This window comes from Danio rerio, chromosome 3 (genome assembly GCF_049306965.1).
Source record: "Danio rerio strain Tuebingen ecotype United States chromosome 3, GRCz12tu, whole genome shotgun sequence".
NCBI classification, from domain to species: domain Eukaryota; kingdom Metazoa; phylum Chordata; class Actinopteri; order Cypriniformes; family Danionidae; genus Danio; species Danio rerio.
Window position 1 is genome coordinate 53,509,710 of NC_133178.1, and position 27,478 is coordinate 53,537,187.

Below are 27,478 nucleotides of genomic sequence, written 5' to 3' on the forward strand. Positions count from 1 at the left end.
AAACCATTGCCAGTTAAAGTCAAAATTATTAGCACTCCTGAGATTTTTTTTTTTTTTAATATTTCCCAAATTATGTTTAACAGAGCAAGGAATTTTAACAGTATTTCCTATAATATTTTTTCTTCTATTTGTTTTATTTTAGCTAGAATAAAGAAAGGTTTAAATATTTTGAAACCAATTTAAGGTCAATATTATTAGCCCCCTTAAGCAATATATATTTTTGATTGTCTGCAGAATAAACTACCGTTATAATGACTTGCCTTATTACTCTAATTAAGCCTTTGAACTGCACTTTAATCTGAATGCTTGTATTTTGAAAAATATCTAGTAAAATATTATGTGCTGTCATTATAGCAAAGACAAAAAGAAATCAGTAATTAGAAATGAGATATCAAAACTATTATGTTCAGAAATAAGTTAATAAAATATTCTTTCCCTGAAACAGAAATTGGGCAGGAAAAGGTTTGCTTATATTCAAGAGGGCTAATAATTCTGACTTCAACTGGATACATACAGTTATTTTCCACCCTGCAAAGGAAAGAGAAATAAATACAATAGAATAAAAATATAAAACATACTGTGCTTTAAGCATCTTCACTGTAAGAAAAACACTTAAGCTACAGCAGTCCTTCAGTCAAGAGCAGCGAGGGTTTTCTCGTTATGTTGGTTTAATAATGATAAAAACAGGCGGCAGCAGGAATATTTCTCGCTGTCTCTTTAATGGTTTCTCTTTCACGTCTTTTGATCCTCAACTCGTTTGTTTATTACACAAATGAGGGTTAATGTAAATAATCACTAAACACCGCGTTTTGACACCTATTTGACCATTAAAGCGTTCACGTTAAGATGACTTTAGATGTCTGTGCTCCTCTGCTCGTCTCAGTGTGCGAATGAGAGTGAATGCTGACCGGCCGCATGCTTCTGACTGCGTGATCGTGCTGCACACACACATAAGCTCTTTTGCGCTTTTAAGAGCAACACGTGTACAACTGGAACGTGGCAAAATATGATGCAATAATAATTTATCTCGATTAATGCTTTTTTATAATCGTTTGAAACCGAAATCGAAATCGGATTTTCGATTAATTGCAAAGCCCTTTATAATAGTGGAGCATTTTTATGCCTTTTTCTACCTCAATACTTATCCTCTCAGGTTGGGAACCACTGGGTTAAATGATCATTTCTGTGACATTGACAGAGATAATGTGTCCAAATGTTTTTTTATTTTATTCCTGTTCTCTTTCATATTCTAGTCATCAAAAAATATTATTATTAGAAATTAGTTACTAAAATTATTAAGTTCAGAAAATTGTTTTAACTTTTTTTTTTCTCTGTATTAAATAGAAATTGGGGAAAATTTCTGATTTCAATTGTATTTCTGAACATGCCTGAAAGAAAGTAAAACTTTCTGTCAATGCCATGACAATGACAAAGTGTCTCTAATACATTGCTTTATTTGAAGACTTCAGGGACTACTTTCAGGGTTTTATCCTTCGATTCATATACATGTGAACACTGCCTACGGTCATGCTCTAGGGGTTAAACTAATAGAGAAAGCTAGGCCTTTGCCTGTGAGGTGTATCCTTCAGCTTCTTAGATATACAAGCCATTGGTAAACAACAGCCCAGCACATCTGCTCTTCCCTCAGGCTTGACCAATCTGGAGCCATAATGAAACCACAGTCATTCCCTCTCTAATCCCAATTAAGCTGGAATTTACCCAATGCACCACTTGGCCATTTTTTAACCCACCCCACACTCAATAACAGGGCAAAGGGAAGGAAACTTCACTAAAGAATGCCATTCATTACATGCCAAATCTTGAATACATTTGAAGAGCAAATTTAAGACATTTGTAAGTTTAAAAAAGCACGGCAGGCCTATAAGAGTGTAAATCAACTGCTGACTGAAGCTCTCCCAATAATTTTCTCTGGCAGAGCTTTTAGCATGCTGTAGTTTCTCACCATCCACAGGCGTACAGGGCTCATAGACCACGCGGTATCCCTCCACGATGCCATTGGGCTGCTTGGGCTCACCCCAGGACATGTTGACTGAGGTGGTGGTGAGTTCACTGAAGTGGATAAAGTTGGGAGCGCTTGGAGCTGTGGAGAAACCAACACCATTTTAATGAAAGTTTATTTGGATTGATTAATACATTCCATTAGACCTAAAGCTGAAGGACACTCAAAGTTTATCTCTTTTTTTAAGATCTAACATAAATGTCTCCATAGTGTGTCTGTAAAGTTTCAGCTCAAAATACCCATTATACTACCATTTAACTTTGCCTTAGCAAAGTTCAAAGCAAAAAGGGCGCAAAAGCATTAAGGGCGTGTCTGAATCCACTTTTGCTATTTTAAGGACGGAAAAATCAGCTTTGCGCCGTAGCGCATGGTGTAACAGGATTGAACTTATTCTTTTTAATGAGGTTTCGGTGTGGTTTGAGAATAAACCAATCAGAGTCTCATCTCCCATTCCAGTTACGAGTCAGTTGCGTCGCGCCATAGCACATTTGCTTCTTACTTGACGAACTTTGTAAGTGGAAAAACTGAACACTTCACTAGCGAGAAAACAGAGCATCTGCAGAATGAGAATGAGAGATGAGCCTCATCATTCTTTACTTTCTCCATCACTCTCTTGAATAGGGAAACGTGTTGTCTGCACAGACAACCATTAGTCTATACATAATTAATTTAATTTGTTAAGTGCAAAAATTTGTTTCAAAACTATTTCTAAATTCAGTTCCAATTTCCAGCAAATTATTAAATGAACAATAATAACAACGAAGTGTGGTCAAAAAGTGTTATAGGGCCCTATCATACACCTGGCGCACTGTGGCGCAAGAAGTGACGCAATTGTTGTTTGCTAGTTTCAGCTTGGCGCAAGAGTTGTTTTGACGTTTTGCGCCATGCTGTTTAAATAGCAAATGCATTTGCGCTCATATGTGTGTCCATAGGCGTTCTGATCTAAAAAGGGAGGCATGTTGAGGCGTATTGCTGGCACATTGCTATTTTGAGAAACTATAATAGTCTGTTCTATAGACCAGAACAAAGCCGGTCTAAAGTCCAGCGTAGAGCACGTTATTAGTGCGCCTCGCTCACATACTGCTTAATACACAAAAGATGTACAGCAATACGCAAACATCTTCACTTCTTGTCGGCTTAGTCCCTTTATTAATCTGGGGTCACCACAAGCGAATGAGCCACCAACTTATCCAGCAAGTTTTTTTACGGAGCGGATGCACTTCCGGCCGCAACCCATCACTGGCAAACATCCACACACACACTATGGACAATTTAGCTTACTCAATTCACCTGTACTGCATGTCTTTGGACTGTGGTGTAAACCGGAGCACCCAGAGGAAACCTACGCGAACGCAGGGAGAACATGCAAACTCCACACAGAAACACCAACGAGCCGAGGCTCGAATCACCCACCCAGTGACCTTCTTGCTGTGAGGCGACAGCACTACCTACTGCACCATTGCTTTGCCAATGCAAATATCTTAACATATGAAAAATAATTAAAATATTAGTTTTATTTCAGTTTATTCGTGACAATTTTTGCTTTTGTATGATGTTATTATTATTAGCAGTATTATTTGTTATATGCATATTTATATTTGTTTTATTAAACCAAGCTTTGAACCAAGATTAAACCAAGATTTGCCCACCTATCAGGTTTTAGACTATATGGGGCATAGCAAATGTATTGGGATCTAACCTTATGGGCTCTGTTTTGACGATCCATGCGCAAAGTGCAAAGTGTAGGGCGCAAACGCATTCCGTTCAGTTAGGAACTGAACGGAGGGTAGACATAAAACTGTGAAATTAATAATGTAAATCTTGCTTGTAAGTGATGTGTGTGTGCTTAAGTCAGAACCTGTTTTGTGTGTATTTTGCAGGTTTTACAACAGAACAACGTTTATAATGGTTGTAGGGTTTTATCAAAGTTGTTGCAAGTATTTTGTCACTGAAAACACTTACTACTTAAAGAAAACATACTTAAAAGTGAGTAATTCAGGAAAAAAATAAATAAATAAATATATTTAAAAAAATAAAAGTGTCTATAAATATTTTAATTATAGATAGATGGATGGATGGATGGATGGATGGATGGATGGATGGATGGATGGATATCTCATAATTCATATCTCACTTCTTCCACCAACAGAAAAGTGTTGCAAAATACATTTCTGGCCTTGACTTCAGCTATAGACAACATTTAAAGAAGGAAAGAAAAAGTGAAGAAGCAGGAAAAGAAAGGTACTTCTCAGTAGCAGATGTATATTTAAGCTCTCTCAGCTGTGAGAGGTCAGGGTAATATTGTTGAAATTTAAAGGATCTGCTTTGCCCTCCGGAACGTTGGCATGTGGGGCTTCTGTTGGCTCTCCTCCCAGTGCCTTACTGTAAGCTGAGCCAAGATTCAGTCTGTCTCATTGTTACGTCCTCACTACACTGTCACAGTCTTTGAGGGAGCGGAAAAGAGCTGAATTAACTTTTCTCAGTCGTTTGGAACACAGCTCTCCTCAAGCTGACCTGCCAAATACTTGCTCAATATGTGGCACATTTTCCCCAACCCCGGTTCCCAGATCTCCATACCATAACCAACTGTCTTGAGCTTCCGTTCCTGCAGACTGACCCCAGCATTCAAAGAAAAACCCACCACTTCCACAGTCCCACACCACACGCCATCCAGCTGAACATTAATAACCTTTGCAGCAGATTCAAGACAACATGCTGGAGTAAAACACTAACAATGACACATATTAAAACTCATTATTACTCTGCACTGCAGCACTGAGTTGATGCATTAAATTGAGAATAATTTAAAAAGAACATTTGGGTTCCACTCAATTCCTTCAAGTTGTCTCAACACAAATTGATTAACTTAATCATTTTTACAAATAAAAGTGAATTAAACATAAAACAATTACAGTAAGTTGTGCCCCCCCAAAAACTTTAAGAATTGTGTAGGTTCAACTCATAGTAAATAAGTAGTTTGAACATGCAACAAAAGTAATTTTTTACATGCACAGCCATACAGTATAGCCACTTTAACAACAACAAAAACAACAACAACAACAACAGCACCAGCAGCAGCAGCAACAACAACAACAACATCAAAAGACATTATTTAGGGGTTAACAGTTTAATTTAAATAATAAATAATATTTATTTTTTCAATGTCTCAATTGGCTAGAAAACAAACCACAGTTGTCTAGTTATTTGCAAACCTAACTTAGTTAACCTAATTAACCTTGCCTTCAATCACACTTTATGCTGAAAACTAGCATTTTGCAAAATAACGTGTAAACGTTGGACATGGTCAGCAACAATACTTAGGTAGGCTGTGGCATTGACATGATAATTTGGTACAAATAGGGTCAAAGTGTGCCAAGAAAATATCCGTTACACCATTACACCTCCACCACCAGCCTGACCTGTTGATACAAGACAAGATGTATCCATGCTTTCATGTTCTTGACGGCAAATTCTGACCCTACCATCCGAATGTTGCAGCAGAAATCGGACTCATCAAACCAGGCAACATTTTTAAAATTTTCTATTCTCTAATTTTGGTGAGCCTGTGTGGTCTTCTGCTGCTGTAGCCCATCCGCCTCAAGGTTCGACATAATGTGCGTTCAGAGATGCTCTTCAGCACACCTCAGTTGTAATGAGTGGTTATTTGAGTAACAGTTTCCTTTCTATCAGCTCGAACCAGTCTGGCCAATGTCCTCTGACCTCTGGCATCAACAAGGTATTTGCGCCCACAGAACTGCCGCTTACTGGATATTTTCTCTTTTTTGGACCATTCTCTGTAAATCTTAGAGATGGTTGTGCATGAAATCCCAGTTGATCATCAGTTTCTGAAATATTTAGACCAGCCCATCTGGCACCAACAAATATGCCTTGTTTAAACTTAAATTACCTTTCATCCCCATTCTGATGCTTAATTTGAACTGCAGCAGATCGTCTTGACCATGTCTACATGCCTAAATGCCTTTAGTTGCTGCCATGACATTGGCAGATTAGAATTTTTTATTAACAAGCAGTTTTTTTTAAATACTTTTTTTTTTTTTTTTTTTTTTACAATTTTTTTGGCTATGTAATGTATATTTAACTGTATACAAAATATGTTCTTTCAAGGACATTATAAAAATGAAAAATAAAAATTTGACTAACTCCAAACTTATAAGCGGAATACATAAAAATGAAATCTTGGGGGGAAAAATAGAATCACAACCATATAACTGTTTCATTTTGAATTCAGCATGACTATAAAAGTCAATTGTAAATAGAATGGATGATCATTGGCAAAAACACATTCTTTTTTGTAAGCGATGTTACGTTTTTTTTCTTTTATTGCTTTTTTAATTTGATTTAAGGTAGGACTTGTATGGAAATGGGGTGAATTTCTATATAATAAAACGCTGTATTAGGCATTTAAATGGATAACACACACACACACACACACACACACACACACACACACGTATACACATACATTGTATAAATTGTGAAAACATAAACTGTAATCTTGTCTCTCAAATCTGATTGGCCAAATTTTTTTATGTTGTTCCAGGACTTGGTGTTGAGCACTTGGTAAAATCAGGCTCTGCATTCAGACTGAAAGTGTTTATTCTGTTGATTGTTGCTGTTTTGATTGATGTATTTTGCATGGGTTCACCTGCTTGCTGAGTGCGCCCTCTGGTGGGCAATGAGCGCGGGCCGTCCCCTGCCGCGTTGAAGGCCGATACGCTGATCATGTATGTGGTGTAGCCGGTCAGGTTCTTCAGCTTGACGCTCAGCTCCGGCAGGAAGAGAGTGCGCAGTCGCTCCGTCTCGTTCTGCAGCTGAAACTCCCAGTAGTAAATCTGGAGGAACAAATGAGACACTTCAGAAAGATGCTCTGATCTTATGAGTCTTCCAACTTCTCTGGCTGGGAGCCAAGTTAGATTAAATCACTTTATCAGACTTAGCGGCTGAGGCAGTGCTTATTTTATTGCAGTATTAAAAGACATAAGTCTCTTGTTTGATAAGAATATGAGTGTCTAATTAGACAGATGTACTGTTTGGTACCTATTCAATTAGGAATATAAAAGGAATTTAAGCTTCAATGAAGTATAAACAAATAAAATTGAATACAGTACAGTGGGAGTCAGAATTATTAGCTCTCCTGAATTAGGCTATTAGCCCCATCTTGTTTTTTTTTTCCCCAATTTATGTTAAAGAAAATAAGATTTTTTTCAACACATTTATAAACAAATTACTTTTGATAATTGATTTATAATGACTGATTTATGTAGCCATGATGAAAATACATAAATACAAGTATTCAGCTCAAAGTCCTTTCTCTAGAAGAAAAAAAAAAGTATTACAGGAAATACTGTGAAAAGCCCCTTGCTCTGTTAAACATATTTTGTAAATATTTGAAAAAGAATGAAAAAATAATAACAGGAGGGCTAATAAACTTGACCTCAACTGTATGATATAATATAATATAATATAATATAATATAATATAATATAATATAATATAATATAATATAATATAATATATGTATTTAATTAATGATTGTAAGATTGTAATTCTTCTCCATGTTTTATATATGTTGCAATGTTTACACCAGTAGCACTTATAACACATGGTTAAAGTGCAATTTAAACTAGTGGCACCAAACTGAAATGCAAAACAACTTAAAAGGTACAGTTTGTCAAGACAGACTTTGAATGTTGGCTTGACAAAGCCTTGCCTGGATGTTTGGAACTGTTTGAAGATAATAGTTTGATGTGTGAAGGTTATATAAGGCTTTTGTAGTTGGAATATTTTAAGGTTTAAAGCTAGAAGGTTACATAAAAATCAGGAGGTTGGCTTCTTGGGCAGCCTGAAAAGACAATTGGTGGTTATTAAATTGATTTTGGCCTGGTAAGTTATATATACCCATACACACAGTTGAAGTCAGAATTACAAGCCCCACTGAATTATAAGCCCCCCTGTTTATTTTTTCCGCATTTACTTTTTAACGGAAAGAACAAACAAATTTCTAAAAATAATAGTTTTAATAAATAATTTCTTATAACAGATTTATTTTATCTTTGCCATGATGATAAAATGTTACTAGATATTTTTCAAGACACTTCTATACAACTTAAAGTGACATTTAAAGGCTAAACTGTGTTAATTAGGTTAACTAGGAAAGCTAGGATAATTGGGAAAGTTATGGTATAACAATAGTTTGTACTGTTGACTATCAAAAAAAAAATAGCTTAAAGGAGCTAATATTTTCGACCTTTAAATGGCTGTTGAAAAATTAAAAACTGATTTTATTCTAGCTGAAATAAAACAAATAAGACTTTCTCCAGAAAAAAAGAAAATATATATATATATATATATATATATATATATATATTATCAGACATACTGTGAAAATTTCTTTGCTCTGTTAAACATCATTTGAAAAATATTTTAAAAAGTAAAAAAAAATCAAAAGGGGGCTAATAAATCTGGATTCAACTGTATGTGTGTGCGTGTGTGTGTGTCAAATCTGTATATGATACAGGTATTACAAAAAAGAGGTGAAATACTAGGACATTGCTGATGTCTTCATTTCTCAAAAAGCTTATTAATAAAAAAAACAGAATGAGCTTATTTCAGAAAGTACAGCTGTACACAATCTCCTGTAATGGTTGGGTTTATGGGTAGGGTCGGGTGAGGGCAATACAATATACAGTTTGAACAGTATAAAATGAATGGAAATCTATGTAATTTACCCACTTTTCACAAAAGCAAATGTGTTTGTGTGTGTGTGTGTGTGTGTGTGTGTGTGTGTGTGTGTGTGTGTGTGTGTGTGTGTGTGTGTGTAGATCAGGGGTGTTCAGCCCTGTTCCTTGACATCTACTTTCCTGCAGATTTCAGTTGTAACCCATATTAAACATACCTGCCTGTAATTATCAATTCCTATTCAGGACCTAATTAAGTGGTTCAGGTGTGTTTGATCAGTGTTGGAGCTGAACTCTGAGGGAAAAACAAAGTGTAGTACCACTGGTCTATATATATATATATATATATATATATATATATATATATATATATATATATATATATATATATATATATATATATATATATATATATATATATATATATATATATATATATATATATATATATATATATATATATATATATATATATATATATATGGCAGTTCACAGCAAAACTTTGTTAAAAAAATAATTTGTCAAACTTAAGTGGGTTTTTTCTTAAAACAAGTGTTTTAGTGTTTCTTCCCATACTAATACACTTCTGTTGAACGATTAATGTGACTTTTTTTTTTCTTATATGGCTCCTTTTACAGCGTCGATGTTGTACTGTAATTACAATACAATCAGTTAAATAGACTTTGGCATTCATTTAGTTGCTCAAACGAAAAATGAGACAAAAAAAATTAAATAATGGGTTAAAAAAATATTCATATTTTAAAGGCATGGTGGGGAAAAATGTAATTTAATGAAGTGTTTCTTGTAAAATTTGAGACCCGATTTGTATCTGATATCTCTCAGCCAGTGGAGATCACTGATTTAAAAAAACCAGACCTTAAACGCACCAATTTTGCAATGGCATACAGTTCACCAAAAGCTCTTAACCCAGGTTACAGACAAATTAAAAGTCCTTAGCGTATACCCTGTGGTGTAAGCAAAATAATTTTGTTTTCCTACTGGCTTTACACTTTTTATGCTTACCCTAACAATTACGATTTTTTTTTATATTTAAAATTAGAAACGAGACAAAAAATCTAGGTCAGAAAATATATATATATTTTTTTTTGCAGAGCAATTTTCTAAACAATTGTTTCACTAAACTTGAGTGCCTAACTCCACATGTGAAAATCCACATCACTTTTATGAGACACTTTCTTAACTGCTGTTTTCTCACCAGTCCTTTTTGTGTGTTAATTTTTATTTTGGGAAGAAACTATATAAACATTTACAGCAGTCAACATTGTAAAGTAACCAACATTTGAAGTGGATCAAAACAATTAGATTTAAAAAAAAAAATTCCACTGAGCCAAGTTGTTCAATAATTTTAGGACCGGTGTTGGTGGTAACATGTTAGAAGTAGTGCACATTATTTAATTATATTACTTTTCTAAAGTCACAAGTAACACATTACTTTTGAAAATAAGTAACAATATTTGACTTGCTTAATTTTAACTTAATTGGCTTTTAAGGAATATATTGCTGAATTAAAATGAACGTAATCAAATTAAATCACACACTCAATGAGAGGGTACTGCGAGGGAACAGACAGTCGGCTTGTGCACATCATCATCAGGACTCTTTTTTTAAAGCAGTGCACATGCGTTCAATAATCTGCATAAAATATGTATAGCTCAGGGGTCAGAATGTTCTCAAGATTTGATATTACAAAACAGGAAAATGAAGGTGAAGGTTATATAGGTGGTTGTTAAATGCAGAGCTCCTCTATAAAAAATGTGAATAAAATAACTCCTGCAAGTTCTAAAAGAGATCTTCTCAGCCAGGTTAGGAAAAATAATGCAAAAGTAACTAAAAAAGTAATGCAACACATTACTGTCCATAAAAAGTTAATAAGTAATGCAATTAGTTACCTTTTTGAGGAAGAGTAACTCAATTTTGTAAGGCATTACTTACATAGGTAATTTTCTTCAACACTGCATAAGTCAACTTTGATAATGGGTTTGAACCACTTCAATTAGTGACAATTAGGGCTGCACAATATATCGTTTTAGCATCAATATCACAATGTGAACATCCACAATATGCGCATAGCAGGATCTTCTATGTTAAATTGGCATTATGAACAATATATGTTGTATCCAGATTATATAGCCACAGTTCAAAATGCACAATAATCAATATTATAAACTTTAAGAGATTTTAAAGCACTCAGGCACAATAAATGCTACCATTTGTAATTTTGATTAAAAAAAAACAATAAAACAAAACAAATGAAACTACTTAAACAGTCTTTGCAGTGTTCTTTTATATTTGATTTGTCAATTTCTGTACCTGAATATGATTTGGCTACCTTGAAAATGATAAAGTGCTGCTTATTTCACTTTTATACTTGCTCTATTGTATTTATAATCTTGCAATTTGTCAATTAAAGCACCTGATTTACTCGCCAACAGAATGATCCTAAAAAATTCATCTATAAAAAAAAAAATAATAATAATTATGAATGCTTAAGTCATCTGGTGAAATTGTATATACTGTATATTGCAATATATATATATCGAAGAAATACAAAATATTGCAATATCAGATTTTTCCAATATTGTGCAGCCCTAGTGACTACTGCATTTATCAGCCCAAACACTGGTTGCAAGCACAGTCACAATGTTCACTAACCAAGACTGTTTTTTCCAAACCCAGGACTTTCTTGGCAGCTGACACCATATACAGAACTATGTGTTGCATTTTGAGTCACAACAGAATCATTTGAAGGACAGAACCGGTTTGTTGTACCTTATAGCCTTGAATATCCCCATTCTGGGCCTCCACTGGAGGAGGATCCCACGTCACATCAAGCTGAGTGGCCGTCGAGGACTGGATAGCGACATTCTGAGGGGCGGCGGTTGGCACTAATAAGGACAGAGAGGAACTGATTTATTAGACTTATACTAAGTGACGATGCCGGTGCACGTTTTATTAGATCGTGAAATCAATGATATTGACTTAGTAAAAGTTTTAGTCCTCACCCGCCTCTCCGACAAACACTTCCTGCGGCGAACTGGTGGGCCCTTCCCCTACCGCATTATAAACGCTCAGCCGGATCTCGTAGCGCTTGTGTTTATTCAGATCTGAACAATAGAGAAAATGCGCACACATACACACTCTTTTCAATATAGCCTGATAAAAGCTTAAGTGGTGCTAAAACATAATGATCCCATTCCAATGAAGTGAGATGCTGTGATGAAAAGTCAATGACAGTGTGGAGAGAAATGGGCACAGGAAAGACCAGACGTGAGAGGAGAAACAAATGAGACTCGGCTCTTGTGTGAGCAAGCAAACGAGCTGTGAGAAAGAGTCCTTTCTAGGGTTCAGAGATTGAGTTTGGCAGGATGAGGGAATTGATGAGTTGGGGAGAGACTAAAGATAGCGGCACACTAACTTCAACATGCTCACCAAGCAGCATGACTGGGGATACTTTAAGGGGCTACTACTATTAATGGAAAAAGTGCATACCCATTCAGTGTGTTTATATATATATATATATATATATATATATATATATATATATATATATATATATATATATATATATATATATATATATATATATATATATATATATAAATATATAGCTGTTATACATAGTAAGGCCCAGTGACAATTTTATTTTTGTACCCCTACCCCTTCTCCTTAGTCCTTTCATCCGAGGGTTTAGAGGGATGGCTTCAAAATGTACCCCTAAGAATTGGGACAGAACTACATCACCTGCACACATCATCATATGTCCTTGCAATATCTTGCTTCATATGAGTTCAGATGTTGGCAACTACTGTAGTGATTCCAGTCATGTTATTTTGTGGTATTTATCATCAGGAAATCACTGAAGCCATGTATTATGTTATCATAATGATCTAATGTGGCAATAAGATCGTAACAGTACTGTGCATTTACACAGTGGCCATATTTATTAATGTAAACACACTAAAAACAACATTAACATTATAACAGACACTGTAAAAAGCCCATTCCCAGCCACAAGACTTTTCTGACAAGGTATTCCAGTGTAATCGAGTGTCAGAATGTTATGGGACTGCTGTACAGAAGTTAACATTAGGGTTTATCGATTGCGAAATTCAGCGGTTTTTATTTTAGCGTTTTTTTTTTTTTTTTTTTTAAGCATGACGGTAAAACACAAATGCAGTTATGAATATATTAAAACATGTGTTTGCTTGTTGTAAAAAATTCTAATAATTCACTTGGTTGTCAAGCAAAGGGGATCTTTTGCATAAGTTTTTTTTTTTGTTTGTTTCCCTTGGGAAAACCACCACCCACAACCCTATTTTGTTTATTATGTCCATGTAATTGTTTTCCCCTAAACTTGGAGCATACTAGTAACTGTAAGGCTATTGTTTTTTAAATTTAAAATATTTAACCTATATTTATATATTTGAAATATATAACCTAACAATAGAATCTGGATGAAAATCTAAAGTATTCATAATGTCAAATTAAACTAATTTAGAAGAATTGCAGTCAAAAGAGTGTTCTTTGCTTTAGATCTTTTAAATCTTTGTCCAAATGTATATTGTCTTCAATTTTTTTAAAATATATTTGCAAATGCTTTAAACTTTTTATATATATTCTCAAAAATAAACAAAACATGTACATGTATTTTGTAAAAATACCATACACGTAATGATCATGTTCCATTTTCGAGCACTTTCTACTTTTCACCTATAAAACCTATTTTTTTAAATAAAAATATACATTGCTAAAAACTTAATTTGAACTGCTTAAAATACGTTTTTCTCAATATTTGAGTTTTTTAAATCCTCAGATTCTAGTTTTCAAGTTATGTCTCGACCAAATATTATCTAAAAAAAAAAACTTTATTTATAAGTTATTTAAGTCATTGCATGTATGTAATCAGTCCTACAAAGTCATGGGAGTCATAGACATTTTTTATTTTATTTTTTTCCCAATGCACCATGACTTTATATTCTATACTGTACATTATTTCTGTTAAGTGACACAACTTTTGTCTGAGCAAAGTTAGATCTCATGTCCTAATTAATTAATTAAAAATCAAGGAATAATCATATTTTATTTGAGTAAATTAAGCACAATCTAGAGGCCTTTGCATTTCATATAAGTCACTTCTGATAACAAATGATCTACTAGAAGTCAAGTTATTATTTGTTGTTCCTAAAACTATAGGCTACAAGACATTTATTATTTGTCAGGTAGTCGTGTCTGTGTGTTTATATACAGTTGAAGTCAGAATTATTGATTATTATTGATAATTATTGAAAACTGATATTTACATTAAATTAATCTGTGGGTTAGTTAACAGTTTTCTTCAATTATGAATGGCTTGAAATCCCCAAAACAGATGTAAACCTAAAGGATGATGATGACGATGATGGACATACTGATGAAAGATCAACCATGAATATCAGGACTTACTGTCTAGCTCATATTGCGTAAGTGAGGATTCACTTAGGTTCCTCACACTGTAGGGGGCTACGGTTTGATGGAGGAGAGAAGAGGCAGCAAGGAAGACCAAAAGAAAAGAGAAGGGGGATAAAGAGAATGTAAGAAACAGAGAAACAAGAGCTGGATTAGCGCAATAGCTCATGCTAGCAGAAAAGCTGGCAGCTCTATACACAGAGAGAAACAGAGACTGCTGAAGAGACAATTAATACAGTTTTATACACAGAAAGCTTCCATTACATGCATGTTAATGGAATAAGCCACTATAAAATCTGTATGGAAACATAAAACAGACGAGTTGAGTTTTCGCTGAGTTAGCACATGTCTCTGTGGTTTTATAGATGCGACATGCGATTGTCATGTAAACAATGAACAGCAAAAACACTTTAATTACAAAACACAAGTTTTTTATTTTATTTATTTTTTAAATAAAACTGGGCAACTTACAAGTATTCATTGTCAAAAAACAGATAAAATATTTATTTTAGGAATATTTAAGCATAACTTATTAACTAGAATAACAGTTTTACACACGTAAAGTAGTATTAAAAAACATGGTTAATCAATTGATGAATCAATAAGACTCACTTTATTTTAAAGCCCACATGCCATAGCAAAATTAATAGTTTTATATTATTTTATTTATATATTTATAATATATAAAAAAAACAAAAGGAATGAAATATGTCCTATGTAGCAGACGAATGATGAGAAAATGTGGTAAACGTGGAGAAAATAATCTGATTGCGCCTTATCCCACTCCATTGCAATCATGATAAAATGAATTTTGTTTAAAGAATTGTATTAAGTATGAATTTTCTTTAAAATAAATACAATTTTACTTAATATAATACATTTTTCTGCAAAAGTGCCATGGTAATAATGCTTTATTGTTATTATTTGCAGTTACTTGAAGTACATGATACTAATATGGTATATGAATATTATTATCAAGTCATCACATTATTCCGTGACTCTACCATGATACAAAGTATCATTTAAAATGCCAAGGTAACAGTAGTACATTTTGTTTAAGGCACTAGACAAACTAGAAGACTGAATTAAGACTTACCTGTGAGCTCAGCCCAGTTGCCTGCGGGGCTGTTCACAGTGCGCACTGTGAAGCTACGTAGGCGGTCATATCTCAGTTCTCTGTAGCGAACACGAAAACCAAGCAAAATGCCATTGATCTCCTCCTCGGGGGGCGGCTGGATGGGTTCGAACAGATTATGTCATTATCTCCCATTTGTAAACACAACGCTCACCAACAGATAAATGACCATATTCTTTCTCAGAACAGCGTGATGAATCAGACCTCACCTTCCAGCGGACCAGCACAGATGTAGTGGTGTGTGGCGTCACAGAGAGGATTGTGGGAGCTTTGTCGGGAGCTAATGGAATACAAACAGACAGTTTGTTCAGTTAATGACTGCAGAACTGCGAAGAGCCTGATAAGAGCAGAATAGCCACTAGAAGAACTTTTAGTAGCATTCCAATGTAAGAATCCAAAATATTAGACTCTGAGAACTGTTATGGAATTTCATGAGATAAGATGCAATGCTCCAATGCACTTTCTAATCTGAAAAGTTATAAAGAAACCAGCTGTTCAACTGTTCTATTCAAATCACTGTTGACAATGTAAACACAGGCTGGAGAAACAGAGCTACACTACAGCAGGGGGTAATGCGAGAAAGTCACCTTCTCCTTCCACCTCAAGCCCCCCTTCTAGACCCTTCTGATTAGAGCACATTTTACATAAAATGTTCAAGGTTTTAATATGGCGTATCTTGCAGCACTATATTCATGTTTGGTATGATTTTAAATGTCTCTGTGTGATTGGTAAAGTGGTCTTAATTTTACAGTAATATTTCACTGGTATATGTTGATTTGGTTTTTAACTGTTAAGATCTTGATGAGACTCTCTCCCTCCTAAGAGATTGGGTTAAGTCCTCAAATTCACCAGGCCAGGGTTTCTGTGACACCTCTATTGTCTTGAATTTATGGCTGTTTTGTTTTGACTTGAGTATATAAGGTAACATGTGGTATAGGACTGGGGGAGATCTTGTAAAAAGACACCCCATTGCAGTATCTCTGAGACGTATGCTGCAATGTACTTCTCTGGTCAGGTATGCATCTCTAACTCTTTGATTTATCTTTGATTAATGGATGTTATATTGTTAGTCTCATCTCTGAATTGGCTTCCTGATGATTTATGTAATAGGCAGAATACAATTTTAACTGACAAATAAAATGTTAAGCTTTGATTAATTCTGGAGTTTTGTGAATTCATTGTATCCAGTGGATTACGAGGAGTCTTTGTTACCTTTATAGAATGGCATTAATTGAATTGATCAATAGGCACATTTGATTATTCGTATCCATAGCGTGCCGATAACATGTAGACCTTTTAGTCATTTGACCACTGGAAGCAGCAAGTTGTATGGGCTTGGCTAAAAATCTGTTTATTTAGGGATTAGGTGAGCGTTATGCAACCAACCTATCTAAATATTAGTCAATCCTGCATCCTCTGACTATTTTCAGAGTGCCGACATATTGTCGGTGAGAAGAAGCACAAACCCGGGGCGTGGAACTCTGAGCGACGTTGGTCCCTAATGAACGTACAATTTAGAATATCGGACCCCAGAAAATATCAAAACTCTAAATTAAATCATAAGTTATGAATATGATCCGTTCTTACAATTAGAAATACTATTTAAATTTTAGGATAATTGAAAGTTTAGTCAGATTGAATTCGGAGCTAAAAACGAATATAAATAAATTCTAGTAAATAATAAAATTCTTTTCAGAAGCACTAGAAAAGGCTTACATGCATTAAACTTTCAACCATGCTGTTAGTTTCGTCATTGGGCTAATAAATGGACTCTTACACCAACACAATCTCACAGCAATTCGTTTTTGCTTTTGTTTACTGGCTGTATGAATTGTATGAATTTGTACGATTTTATTCATACATGTTTTATTAGCTTGACTTCCAATGATGGTTGGGTTTAGGGGTGCAGTACAATTTGTGGGGTAGTTTCTTGTAAAATAGGGATGCATTCCATTCCATTCCACTTGCAACTTCCCCTTCAATTTTTTTATTCAGGGTTTTCCCATTGCCATTTTAAAGTGTGTTCCACTTTATAAAGTGAATGAGGAAAGCTTACTTGAACATACCCTTGATCCCTCGATTTTAACTGAGTTGACAACTTCAGCTCCAGCAGCGATATGTCCGAGAATGCAACACAATTGTGATGTCAAAACAGTGTAGTTTTCAAGTGCTCAAGAGTTTAGGGCATTCCATTTAAACCCATTCAGATGTTCTGCCAACAGTTGACACTTGTTTAACATAATCAATGACATATTTCTTAGTGAACGAGACAGATGGAATTTAGCAAAAAGCATAAAAAATTGGACGGGAATGCAGCTCAGTTGTTTCTATCTACTTGCAGCATAAAAGTAAGGTGTTCTTATAAAATAGGACTGCGTTCAATTCAACTTTTAGACATGTACCCACAAACGTCCCAGCACTTTTTTCCTTGGGATATTACCATCACTATTTTGAAGTGTGTTCCACTTCATTAAGTGAATGAGGGAAGCCTACTTGAATATACTCGAGGAAGTAAGTCTGCTTCATTTGTCCACTCCAGCACCTATATGTCCCAGAATGCAACACAACTGTGATGACACAACCGTGTAATTCCCAATTGCTAAAGGATTTAGGGCATTCCATTAAAACCCATTCAGATGTTCTCCCAACAGTGGACACTTGTTTAACATAATCAATGGCGTATATCTTAATAAACGAGACAGAGGAAAGTACATCAAAATATGACTGAAATGGAGCCTAGATGTTTCCATCTACTTACAGCCTACTGTAAAGTCTACTTTCACATGGAACAGTGAACGCAATGCTTTATGATCATCCATTTCTTGGTCACAGTTTGACTAAATTGACTGTGTTATGTCCAAAAAAAAAGTCAGTCTTCTTACATCTAACGTCTGCTGAAATTGTCCATCAGTTACTGTGCAAGTCAAAATCCAATGACTATGCTTAAATAACTGAAAAATTAAATAGGTTTGACTACTAAATGAGATCATTAAATGAAACATATAAGTTTGGCTCAATGAGGCATCCAAATGATACATCATACTTACAAAAGCAGACCTCCCTAATATTGTTTTTAAAGAATGAAATCTTTACAAAAGATCCACTTTTCTGAGAACACATAAAATAAATGGATTTTTTCGTAAGATCAGGCTAAGCTTTCTAGTTAGACGCCAAAAGTTAAGAATAAGGTAACCCCGCAGTTTTTCCCCTTTGCTGACTGTGTCCTATTTCGGCCACATTATGATTCACCTCAGGCCTCAGGAACTTGTTCCCCAATAGCATTCCACAATTGAACCTACCATCCTGTAGAGTGGTGATTGCCTCACTCTCCTCACTGTACTCGCTGTCCCCAATATCATTAGTGGCTTTCACTCTGAACTGGTAGGAAGTGAAAGGCTTGAGCCTGTGAATAGGGAAAAAGAAGCTCAGTGGGACTGCTGGAGTGTTAAGGGTTTTGTCCTCTATGACCTCTAGAAAGTTTGGTGCAGGACCAGTTGAGACACACCTGTCGATGACGTAAGAGGTGGCCTCATGGTTGACTGATGCAGAGTGGACGGTCCAATTGCTGTCGGGCAGCTCTCTGTATTGAATGGTGTAGTACCGAATAGGTGACAGACCATCACTGCCTGGTTCCCATGACAACAGCACACTGCGGGCCTGGACCTCTTCCTGAGGCACAACGGGGCGACTTGTGGGTTGTGGCCGTGCTGTGGGGAGATCAAATGAGTCGTTTTAATCAATAGAATGTAGTAAACAACATCTTACCTTGTGAAAAAGATAAGATGCAGTACCTCTCTTTTCTGTAGTGACCACTAGAGCCTCAGCTGCTTCTCCCCAGCCCTTTCGAGTCTGTGCTGTGAGGCGGAACACATAAACACTCTCCGGTTTCAGTCCAGTTGCTGTATACTGTCGTGCACTTGGGTTGAGCACATCAACGTTGGCAGAGGTAATACTGGACGAGTTTCTGCGGAATGCAATCTGATAGGCTAGGTGAGAGAAAAACACAAATATTATAGTCAATAGAATATGAACAATTATGTAAGTGGTTCAACACACATTGCTTTTTGAACTGCATATTCATTTCAAAATGAGATTAACCAGCATGGTGGGAGAGCACTAATAAATATGTACCTTGACACAAGGACCACATTCTTTGGTGTCAGTCGCTAGTGCCACTTGAGGCCAGACAATTTAGACTTTCTGTGTAATGGAGGCCTCAAGACACATACTTGTGGTTTTTGGCCTCATTGTTAGTATACCATTGCCAAATAAAATACCAGTTCAAATCCCACTCGGGGCAAGTGGAATAGAACCAGGTGAATTACAATAGTGCTGTGAACCAGATTTGAGTAAGTTTTAGGAAGAGTGAGCAAAGTGGATTCTAGCTAGTAAGTGATATGAGAGTACACCTTCACTCTTTGATGTCTTTGTTAGCTGCCCTACTCATATGACAGGATATTCAGTTTGGATCAGATTCTGAGAAGGAAATAAAACCAGGTAAAAGGTATATTCAAAAACTAGCCTCAACTACTCTCTCCCCTAAACATCCATGTCCTTACACGTATACGAGTGTGGTTCGAACCAAAATTATCTTCTACAAGAGATAAACTCCAAAAAGTACAGCCCCAAGTTTCAGGCACTTATGCACCTCTTGAAGCAGGGGAAATTTTTTCCGGACAGCTCTATACTCCCATCCGGGCCATGGCAACCAAAACTGGTTGCAAATAAATTGGTCTCTAATTTAAAATTTTCTATTTGAGTTTAATAATTTTTACTTGCATGGCAGATGCGATTGAGACAAATCAGGTGTGTTATTTGAGTGGCCCAGTAGAAATTAGACTATATTGACATCATGTTTGCATTGACTTTTTGCATAATTTAGTTTTTTTTTATGAGAATACTTAACAGCATAACAGTGATGTTTAAAAAAAAAGTTAAAACAAGTGTCTTGTTTTTAAAGGACATTTACCTGTAAAGGGATAGTAATAGTATTATCTGGAACACTAATGGTTTGCTCTTATTGTAGGGAAATCTGTGCTTGGTGTGTCAAGGACTTTTACTTGTGAACACACATTAGGATTAAATGGTGCAGTGTGACAAGTAACAATTAGGGATGGAACGATTCATGCAAAAATACCAGACCATGTGGTTCTCTTGCCAAGGATTAATAAACAATTATTTATTTATTTATTTATTTTTGACGGGGAGTGTTTTTATTATTTTTATTCGAACATGTTATTATGCTGCTAAAATATATAGATACATTAGAATATATGATCTTCAGCTTAACTTTTTGTATTTAAATATTGTAAATGGTAGATTAAAAGATATGCATTTTATGTTGCTGCATAGTATTTCCAAATGGTATAAGTTTTACAATAGAGGATTGTAAACTAAATCAAACCATGGTTTTCCATGTCTGACCCACCACTAGAAACAATAGTTTTTATGTAGCCTTTACTTGACCTACCAAGGATTATGCCATTTGGCTGGGCAGGGGGCTGCCAGATCAGTCTCACTGATGAGGTCCTGACTTCAGGGAAAAGGATCCCAACTGGAGGCCCAGGTACTGTTTAAATAATAATAATAAAAAAGTAAATGTACTACAGGTAGGACTCAATAAGCTAGATCACTAACTAGAGCATCACTAACTTAAAAGCATTTCAGACGCTCACCATCATCAAGTGTGCGCTCAAAGATGGGAGGAGAACTAGGCATGCCATCTCCTATCCGAGTAAAGGATAGAACCTGGATCTCGTAAAGCACATATTTCCCAAGACCAGTGAGCTGGACACTATAAGTGGTGTTTCCCTCGACCGTCCAGAAATGCAAGACTGACTCTGCATCCTTCTCCTTATACACCACCTGAAAGCCATGAGGAGGAACAGATGCATCTCTTAGCCACTAAAGTGGACTAAAGGTCAATAAATCTGGTCAGAATCCTGTTTACAAAGTACCTTATAGCCTAGAATTAATCCATTGCGGTCAGTCTCTGGCACGTCGCCCCAGCGGACAAGGATGCTGCTGGAGGTGGTAGCAAAAGCCGAAACATTCGCAGGGCCGCTAGAGGGGACTAACAAATGGAGAAAACAAGAAAACATGCAATTAAAACCATAAGTGCGATCAGAGTTTCAAACAGGAACAGCGTGTAGTTCTGTTAATCGCTGTACCTGTCACATGTTTGCAAGATAAGCATGTGCCAGTACAGTCTGGCTACAACTCGGTACATGATGGTAAAAATGTGGTGCAGACTGTGCTGCCAGCTGTTTATCAAACAGTGAATGACAGACTGCTTGACTGATGAGAAAATAACTTCATTTTTAAAACACTCGTATGAAAAAATGAGGTTTTTAATGGGCTGTGCAATGGAGAGCAAATTGAGAAAAGGTCTCCAGGGAATGTATCATTTCCTTTTGAGTTTTAGACGAGATCTCAACAATCAAACAAACTTTGATTCCTAGGGTACTAAAGTTTGCAATTAAAACTTGATGTGAACTCACATATATCTCATCACTTACCTAAGTTACATAACCTGCATATAATCATATTGCATGCCAGCAATTGTGTCATTTATATCTATTTGTATTACTCCAAAGCAGTTTTAGGAGATACAAAGGCAGTTGAATCATAACAGCAAACTCCATTAAGACTCCCAGGCAATAAAAGGACAACCTTTAAGCAATAAAGCGTTCTCATAGCCCGCCATCATAATTAATTTAAAGGTCAGTGGTGTTGTAAAAGCATTTTGGAAAGGTTTTATTTTATTTTATTATTATTATTATTTTTTTTTTGTAAAAGTACAAAACAGAAGGTAGACAGAAAAAACAGCAGATTTGTTCACCTGACTCTCTTGTTCTGCCGTGAACTGGTTGGCTCCATGGTCCTGGTCCGATGCCGTTGAACGCCTGGACTTTAACTTCATATTCTGTCCACTCTTCCAAGTCCTCGATGGTAAACTCTCTCTCCTGTCTGTCAGGAATGATGTGGGAGAGGAAGCCAACTTTTGAGCCCAAGCGAGAGTACTGCACCCTGTAACCCACCAGCTCAGGGTTGCCATTGTATTCCCACTCTGGCAGAGGCTGGAAAATAGACACACTTTAAATTATATTTAAAAAAAAAATCCTACTGTAGCATTTTTAAATATTCAGCATCAAATGACCAGGTCCTATCCTTGTTATGAAAATACATTTATAACTGGAATATTCCTAATACCCCCAAAAATAATAAATGGAAACTTTTCTTTCAATATTAAGTCTACACTTTTTTTTTTTTTTTCAAATTGAACTTTATCTCCAGAGAGAAAGACCTAATGAGCCACAAATGTTTTTTTTTTCAAAAGAGTAATGACCTGAGGACTCTAAAATCCCTAGATATTTAGGGACATAAAAAGGTCACTGTTCTCTAAAAGCATACTATCAAAACTTGTTAGTTCCACAAGCTAAGACATCCACTTTCATAATGTGTCACTTTAATAAGTAAAGTGTGGTTAAAATCCTCCACAGAAGATCAACGCCCACTTCTACATCACTGTCTGTTTAGCTCCACCCACTGATTCACATTTAAGTATATAATGAGAGAGGAAAAGGCTGATCTATGCAGAAAAAAAAAAAGATAAATGTATATGTAAATGTAAAAGCCAAAAACACATTAAATTCGTCAAAATAGTTAATTATTCCTTATTGTTCAAAAATCCTTTGAATATTAATAAAGACCCAGTTAGGTTAATAAAGATCATTAATTTGTTTATTAAGATGTTCCATGAAGATGTTTTACAAGCATCCTATATATTTGATAAATACACCAAAACCACTTGCTTCGAATGTTATCACTGGATTGAATAGACATTATCAGTGGTTAACAATAGATATGGACCAGTAGGGGCCTTCTGCCTCTTGGTAGGCTCAGAAGGCTGTTATCATCCATCCACATGGTTAATCAGCTATAGTAATAGAGAAGATCTGTTTTTACAACACTGTGACGGTTGAGTTTAGGGTTGGGATAGGGTTAAATGTTAATGAAATACAAATAATAGAAAATTTTATAAATAATTCTTACGGGTAATAAGGTATACTAGATAGATAAGACCCAGATCTGTTTTTACATTACTGTGACGGTGGGTGAATGATTGGGGTAGGGCAGACTAAAATAATCAATGAAATACAATTAGTAGGAAATTTAATACATAATATAAGTAATTCTCGTTAACTTCCAGCTGCAGCTGTATGTGATCTATGGTTGATTAACCATCTTAATATATGATAATAATCTTCTGAATCTTCAGTTTGCTGATTATGTTTGATCAACTGTTTTTGTTATATGGTAAATATTAAATTGTTTAATATTACTTTTCATTTGATATATAAAAGCATTTACGTATTTTAACCTAGATCACAAAAGCATCCTTTTCTATTTTTCATTCATGTATCCATTCTAATATAGAATATGCACTGGCAGCTAGCTCTCTGGATGGGAGACAGCATAGGAAAGCTTGGTTGCTGTTGGAAGTGGTGCTAGTAAGAACAGCAGGAGGCACTCAACCTGCAATCTGTGTGGATCCATATGCCCCGGTATGTTGGTGGGGACTTTATACTGCTCAGTAAGCGCTCTTTCAGATGAGTCATTAAACCTAGGTCCTGATTCTCTTTGCTTGTTAAAAATTCCAGGATGTCCTTCAAAAAAGAGTAGGGGTTTACTGGTGGTGGATGAGGAGATTTACAGTGTCCAGAAATGCGCTATATTAACGAAAGGAATCATTATTATAAAAAAAAAACTATTTTTATTATGCATTCCAGAGGTGAGTGATTTGCATAAAACACACTGAAACCATCACCATTTAAGAACTTTCCACATAGATATATTTGTACAATAAAATCTTATGTGACTCTCAGCAAACACAAGGCTCATTAAACATGCAATCATGTAGAAATGCCAAAAGAATCGTGTAGAAATGCCAATCATGCCATCCTCAAAAACAGTTCAAACACAACACATTTTATACAGCGCTCACATTAACTGACATACACATATCTGGGTTTTTATGCAGAAGAACCTTGCAGTTATAGCTAGGGTGCACTCTTTTAGTAAATTAGATAAAAGATAAATGTATAAAATGTAACCTTGACACATTTATAAGGCTACTCTGGAACTAAATATGATTAAACATCAATACAAGTTACTACTTAAATAAAACATGAGACTAGAATGCCCAATAAGTATCCCTAGTTATTAATGAGCAAACACTGAGCAATAAAATGATCATCTGTGTGAAAATGCAAGCTCAGGACTACTACACAACCAGTAGCTATGCTTGCATCCACCTAATTTTATTATAACTATCACATAAACAATGCTTAATGGAAATGCCAAGAGGTGCATTAATTTTGAAAATGTGCATAAAAACATGGGCATAGGATACACTTTTTATCTGCTAGGAAAAAATATGCATAAACTACAGTATCTCGGAAACACATTTACGAATAAATTCTAGCATGTGAATTAAAAAAGTACGATTTTGTGATAACAAAAGCGGTGTGATGGGATCGTATTACTAAACCAGCAGACTGACCACATTGCACAACATCTGAAATGTTGTTTTGATCATTCTAAAATCCCCAGCATGCATTCATTGGTTTTCTCTTCTGAAGCTTAAGTAATTTATAAAAAGAAAAATGCCCACAGTAGGCTCTGCAAGTTTTTGATATCAAGCGCCAGTTGTTTAAGAAGACTTGTTTGAAAACTTGGAGACTTATTGTATGGAAACATATAGAGCTTTATTTGCAAATGTTTTAAGCAATTAACTTTTTTTTTATACAATAAAACTTTTTTAGTGCATACTTTTAATTAGCAAACATAGCTGCTGTCACATGTTTTTCCTTTTAATTGTATCGGTCAAAGTAATGGACACAGACAGTACGTACCACCCATCTAAGCCACAGGCTGGTCTCACTGGCTGTGCGGAGAGTGATGTTGGCTGGGGCGATGTCTGGAGGAGCCTGTAGGGTCTGGATCTTTCTGGATGGTTGACTGGGTGGGCTTGTGCCCACTATATTTACTTGTCTCATCCGAAACCTAAATTAGACACCAAGTTACAGAGCAGCCTGTAAACGTTCAATACAGTGGAGGCCAAAAAGTTTTTGAACACTAGCATTTTCGCAAGCTAAAAATGATTTTGAAGGAATAGTTCACACAAAGATTGAAATATACATGCTATTTACTGTCCCTTAAGTGTTTGCAAATTTGTATGGGCTTCCTTTTTACTGTTGAGCACAAGAGATGATATTTGAGAAATGTTAGAAATCTGTATCGCGTGACTTCCATAGTAGAAAAAAAAAAAAAAAGGAATACTATGAAAGTCAGTAGCTACTGGTATCAAACATTTTTTTTTTTAATATTTTGTGTTTATTGAAATTGAAATTAGTGAAATTAAAACAGGTTTGGTACAAGTGTGAGTAAATGTTTACAAAATTTTCAGTTTTGTTTGAACTATCCCTTTAAGTCAGTTATTTATTTTTCTGTAGTGTGTCAGCAGGAAATACCAGTTTATGTTTCCAAATTTGGCCAATAATACTAATAATCAAGTGAGGTTTTTGTTTGCTCAAGAATAGCAGCTCCAAACAAAGATCTGATCTTACCATCACCATAAAGAAACTGAGCAAATTAAGATAGGCTAAATCTTGAAGAACTGTGATAACGTCCTTAAAATCCTCCAAGAAACCTAATAAAGTTATGAAAAACTATGGTCAAAGACAACTATTGTGTGACAAAAGCAGCTTTAACATTAGAACTGCCAGAACTCGTAGTAGATTTTACCCATGCACATGATTTATGTTTTAATATGGCTAAAAGCATAATATTTCACTTAATTATATCACTGTGTTAACCAAGAAGTGTCTAGAGTCATGAAATAATTATATATCTAGTCATCAATTACATTTTTTATTTTTGTTTAAGGCTTTTTTAAATACAGGCAACACAAATAAATTTTCACAATGGCCAATATACTGTAAGCTAAAGATGTCGGGACTGACATTGATAAATATAAATAAATACAATCCACCTATAACCCTATGCCCTTCCACCTATAACCCGGTACTGGGAAACACTCATGCACTCTCTTCATTCACACACACTCATCCACTACGGAGAATTTAGTTTATTCAATTCACCTATGGCGGATGCATTTGAACTGTGAATGAAATCAGAGCACCAGAAGGACCCACACAAACATGGGGAAAATTTGCAAACTCCACACAGAAATGCCACCTGGCCCAGCCAAGACTTGAACCATGCAGCGACTTTCTTACTGCGACATTGATAATCACTGAGCCACTCTGCTTCTTTAAGTAAATTTGGTGGTGTGAAAATATATTTGCTCCTTACTGATTTCTTTTTTGTCACTGATATTTCACACAATACAGTAAACGCTTAGCATTTATAAGAAATAACTGACTCACAACCATTGGGAGACAAAAAAAAATACTAGTGTTCTATCCATCTCGGCCTCCACTATATTGGAAAACTCAACATTTTACAGTGCATGAACCTGTAGTATGTGTAGGGGTTCAGGCCCTGGACCTCAAGGGATCGTGCATCAGGCTCGTTGGACAACTGATGGACCATGACCCACTCCTCATTTTCCCCAATAACACCGATCTGAACATGAAACAATGGACAGGAAAATCAATGTCAGCTAATAACAACAAAAGCAACAAACTGAGGTAAATTCTCAGAGTAAATCTGTTCTGTAGTACCTGAGCCTCAATCAGCCAGCGTGAGATGGATGTTTTTCCGTCGTAGCCCGGTTTGAACTGCAGGGTAACAGAGCGAGGGCTGATGTTGGAGATGGCAATGTTGGTAGGAGGTCCAGGCATTTCTATAAGAATGAGAGCAGTGGGAATCGCAAGGCGAAAGGTTACAAATGGTTGAGTGGGGAAAATAAAATGCCTAGGTGCAATTTTATTACCATTCACTGACAATACCTCCTGCTGGATTAAAAATATATGTAAGTCAAATCATTCTCACAACTCAGGTTCATTCTAAAATGTAGCCCTATTTATATTCCTGGAGAGCACCAAATATGTCCCAGGAGGTACGTCTTTTTGCAGATTTTTAGTTTTTACGAATCTGCTAGAGGTCGCTGTGTATACCCTTACACAAATG

The 27,478-nt window shown here is 35.6% G+C and overlaps 1 protein-coding gene across 1 annotated transcript in view; it reads right to left on the reverse strand.

Annotated features, from left to right (window-relative positions):
- sdk2a (sidekick cell adhesion molecule 2a) overlaps positions 1 to 27,478 on the reverse strand; it is a 294,560-nt gene that overhangs the window by 15,098 nt on the left and 251,984 nt on the right. The window contains 17 exon segments of the mRNA XM_073945012.1: positions 1,964 to 2,101; positions 6,687 to 6,873; positions 11,509 to 11,624; positions 11,742 to 11,843; positions 14,182 to 14,238; positions 15,281 to 15,416; positions 15,529 to 15,599; positions 18,619 to 18,722; positions 18,825 to 19,026; positions 19,111 to 19,305; positions 20,790 to 20,888; positions 20,995 to 21,184; positions 21,277 to 21,392; positions 22,161 to 22,398; positions 25,237 to 25,387; positions 26,862 to 26,971; positions 27,070 to 27,191. Coding sequence (XP_073801113.1) covers positions 1,964 to 2,101; positions 6,687 to 6,873; positions 11,509 to 11,624; positions 11,742 to 11,843; positions 14,182 to 14,238; positions 15,281 to 15,416; positions 15,529 to 15,599; positions 18,619 to 18,722; positions 18,825 to 19,026; positions 19,111 to 19,305; positions 20,790 to 20,888; positions 20,995 to 21,184; positions 21,277 to 21,392; positions 22,161 to 22,398; positions 25,237 to 25,387; positions 26,862 to 26,971; positions 27,070 to 27,191 — 2,334 coding nt within the window.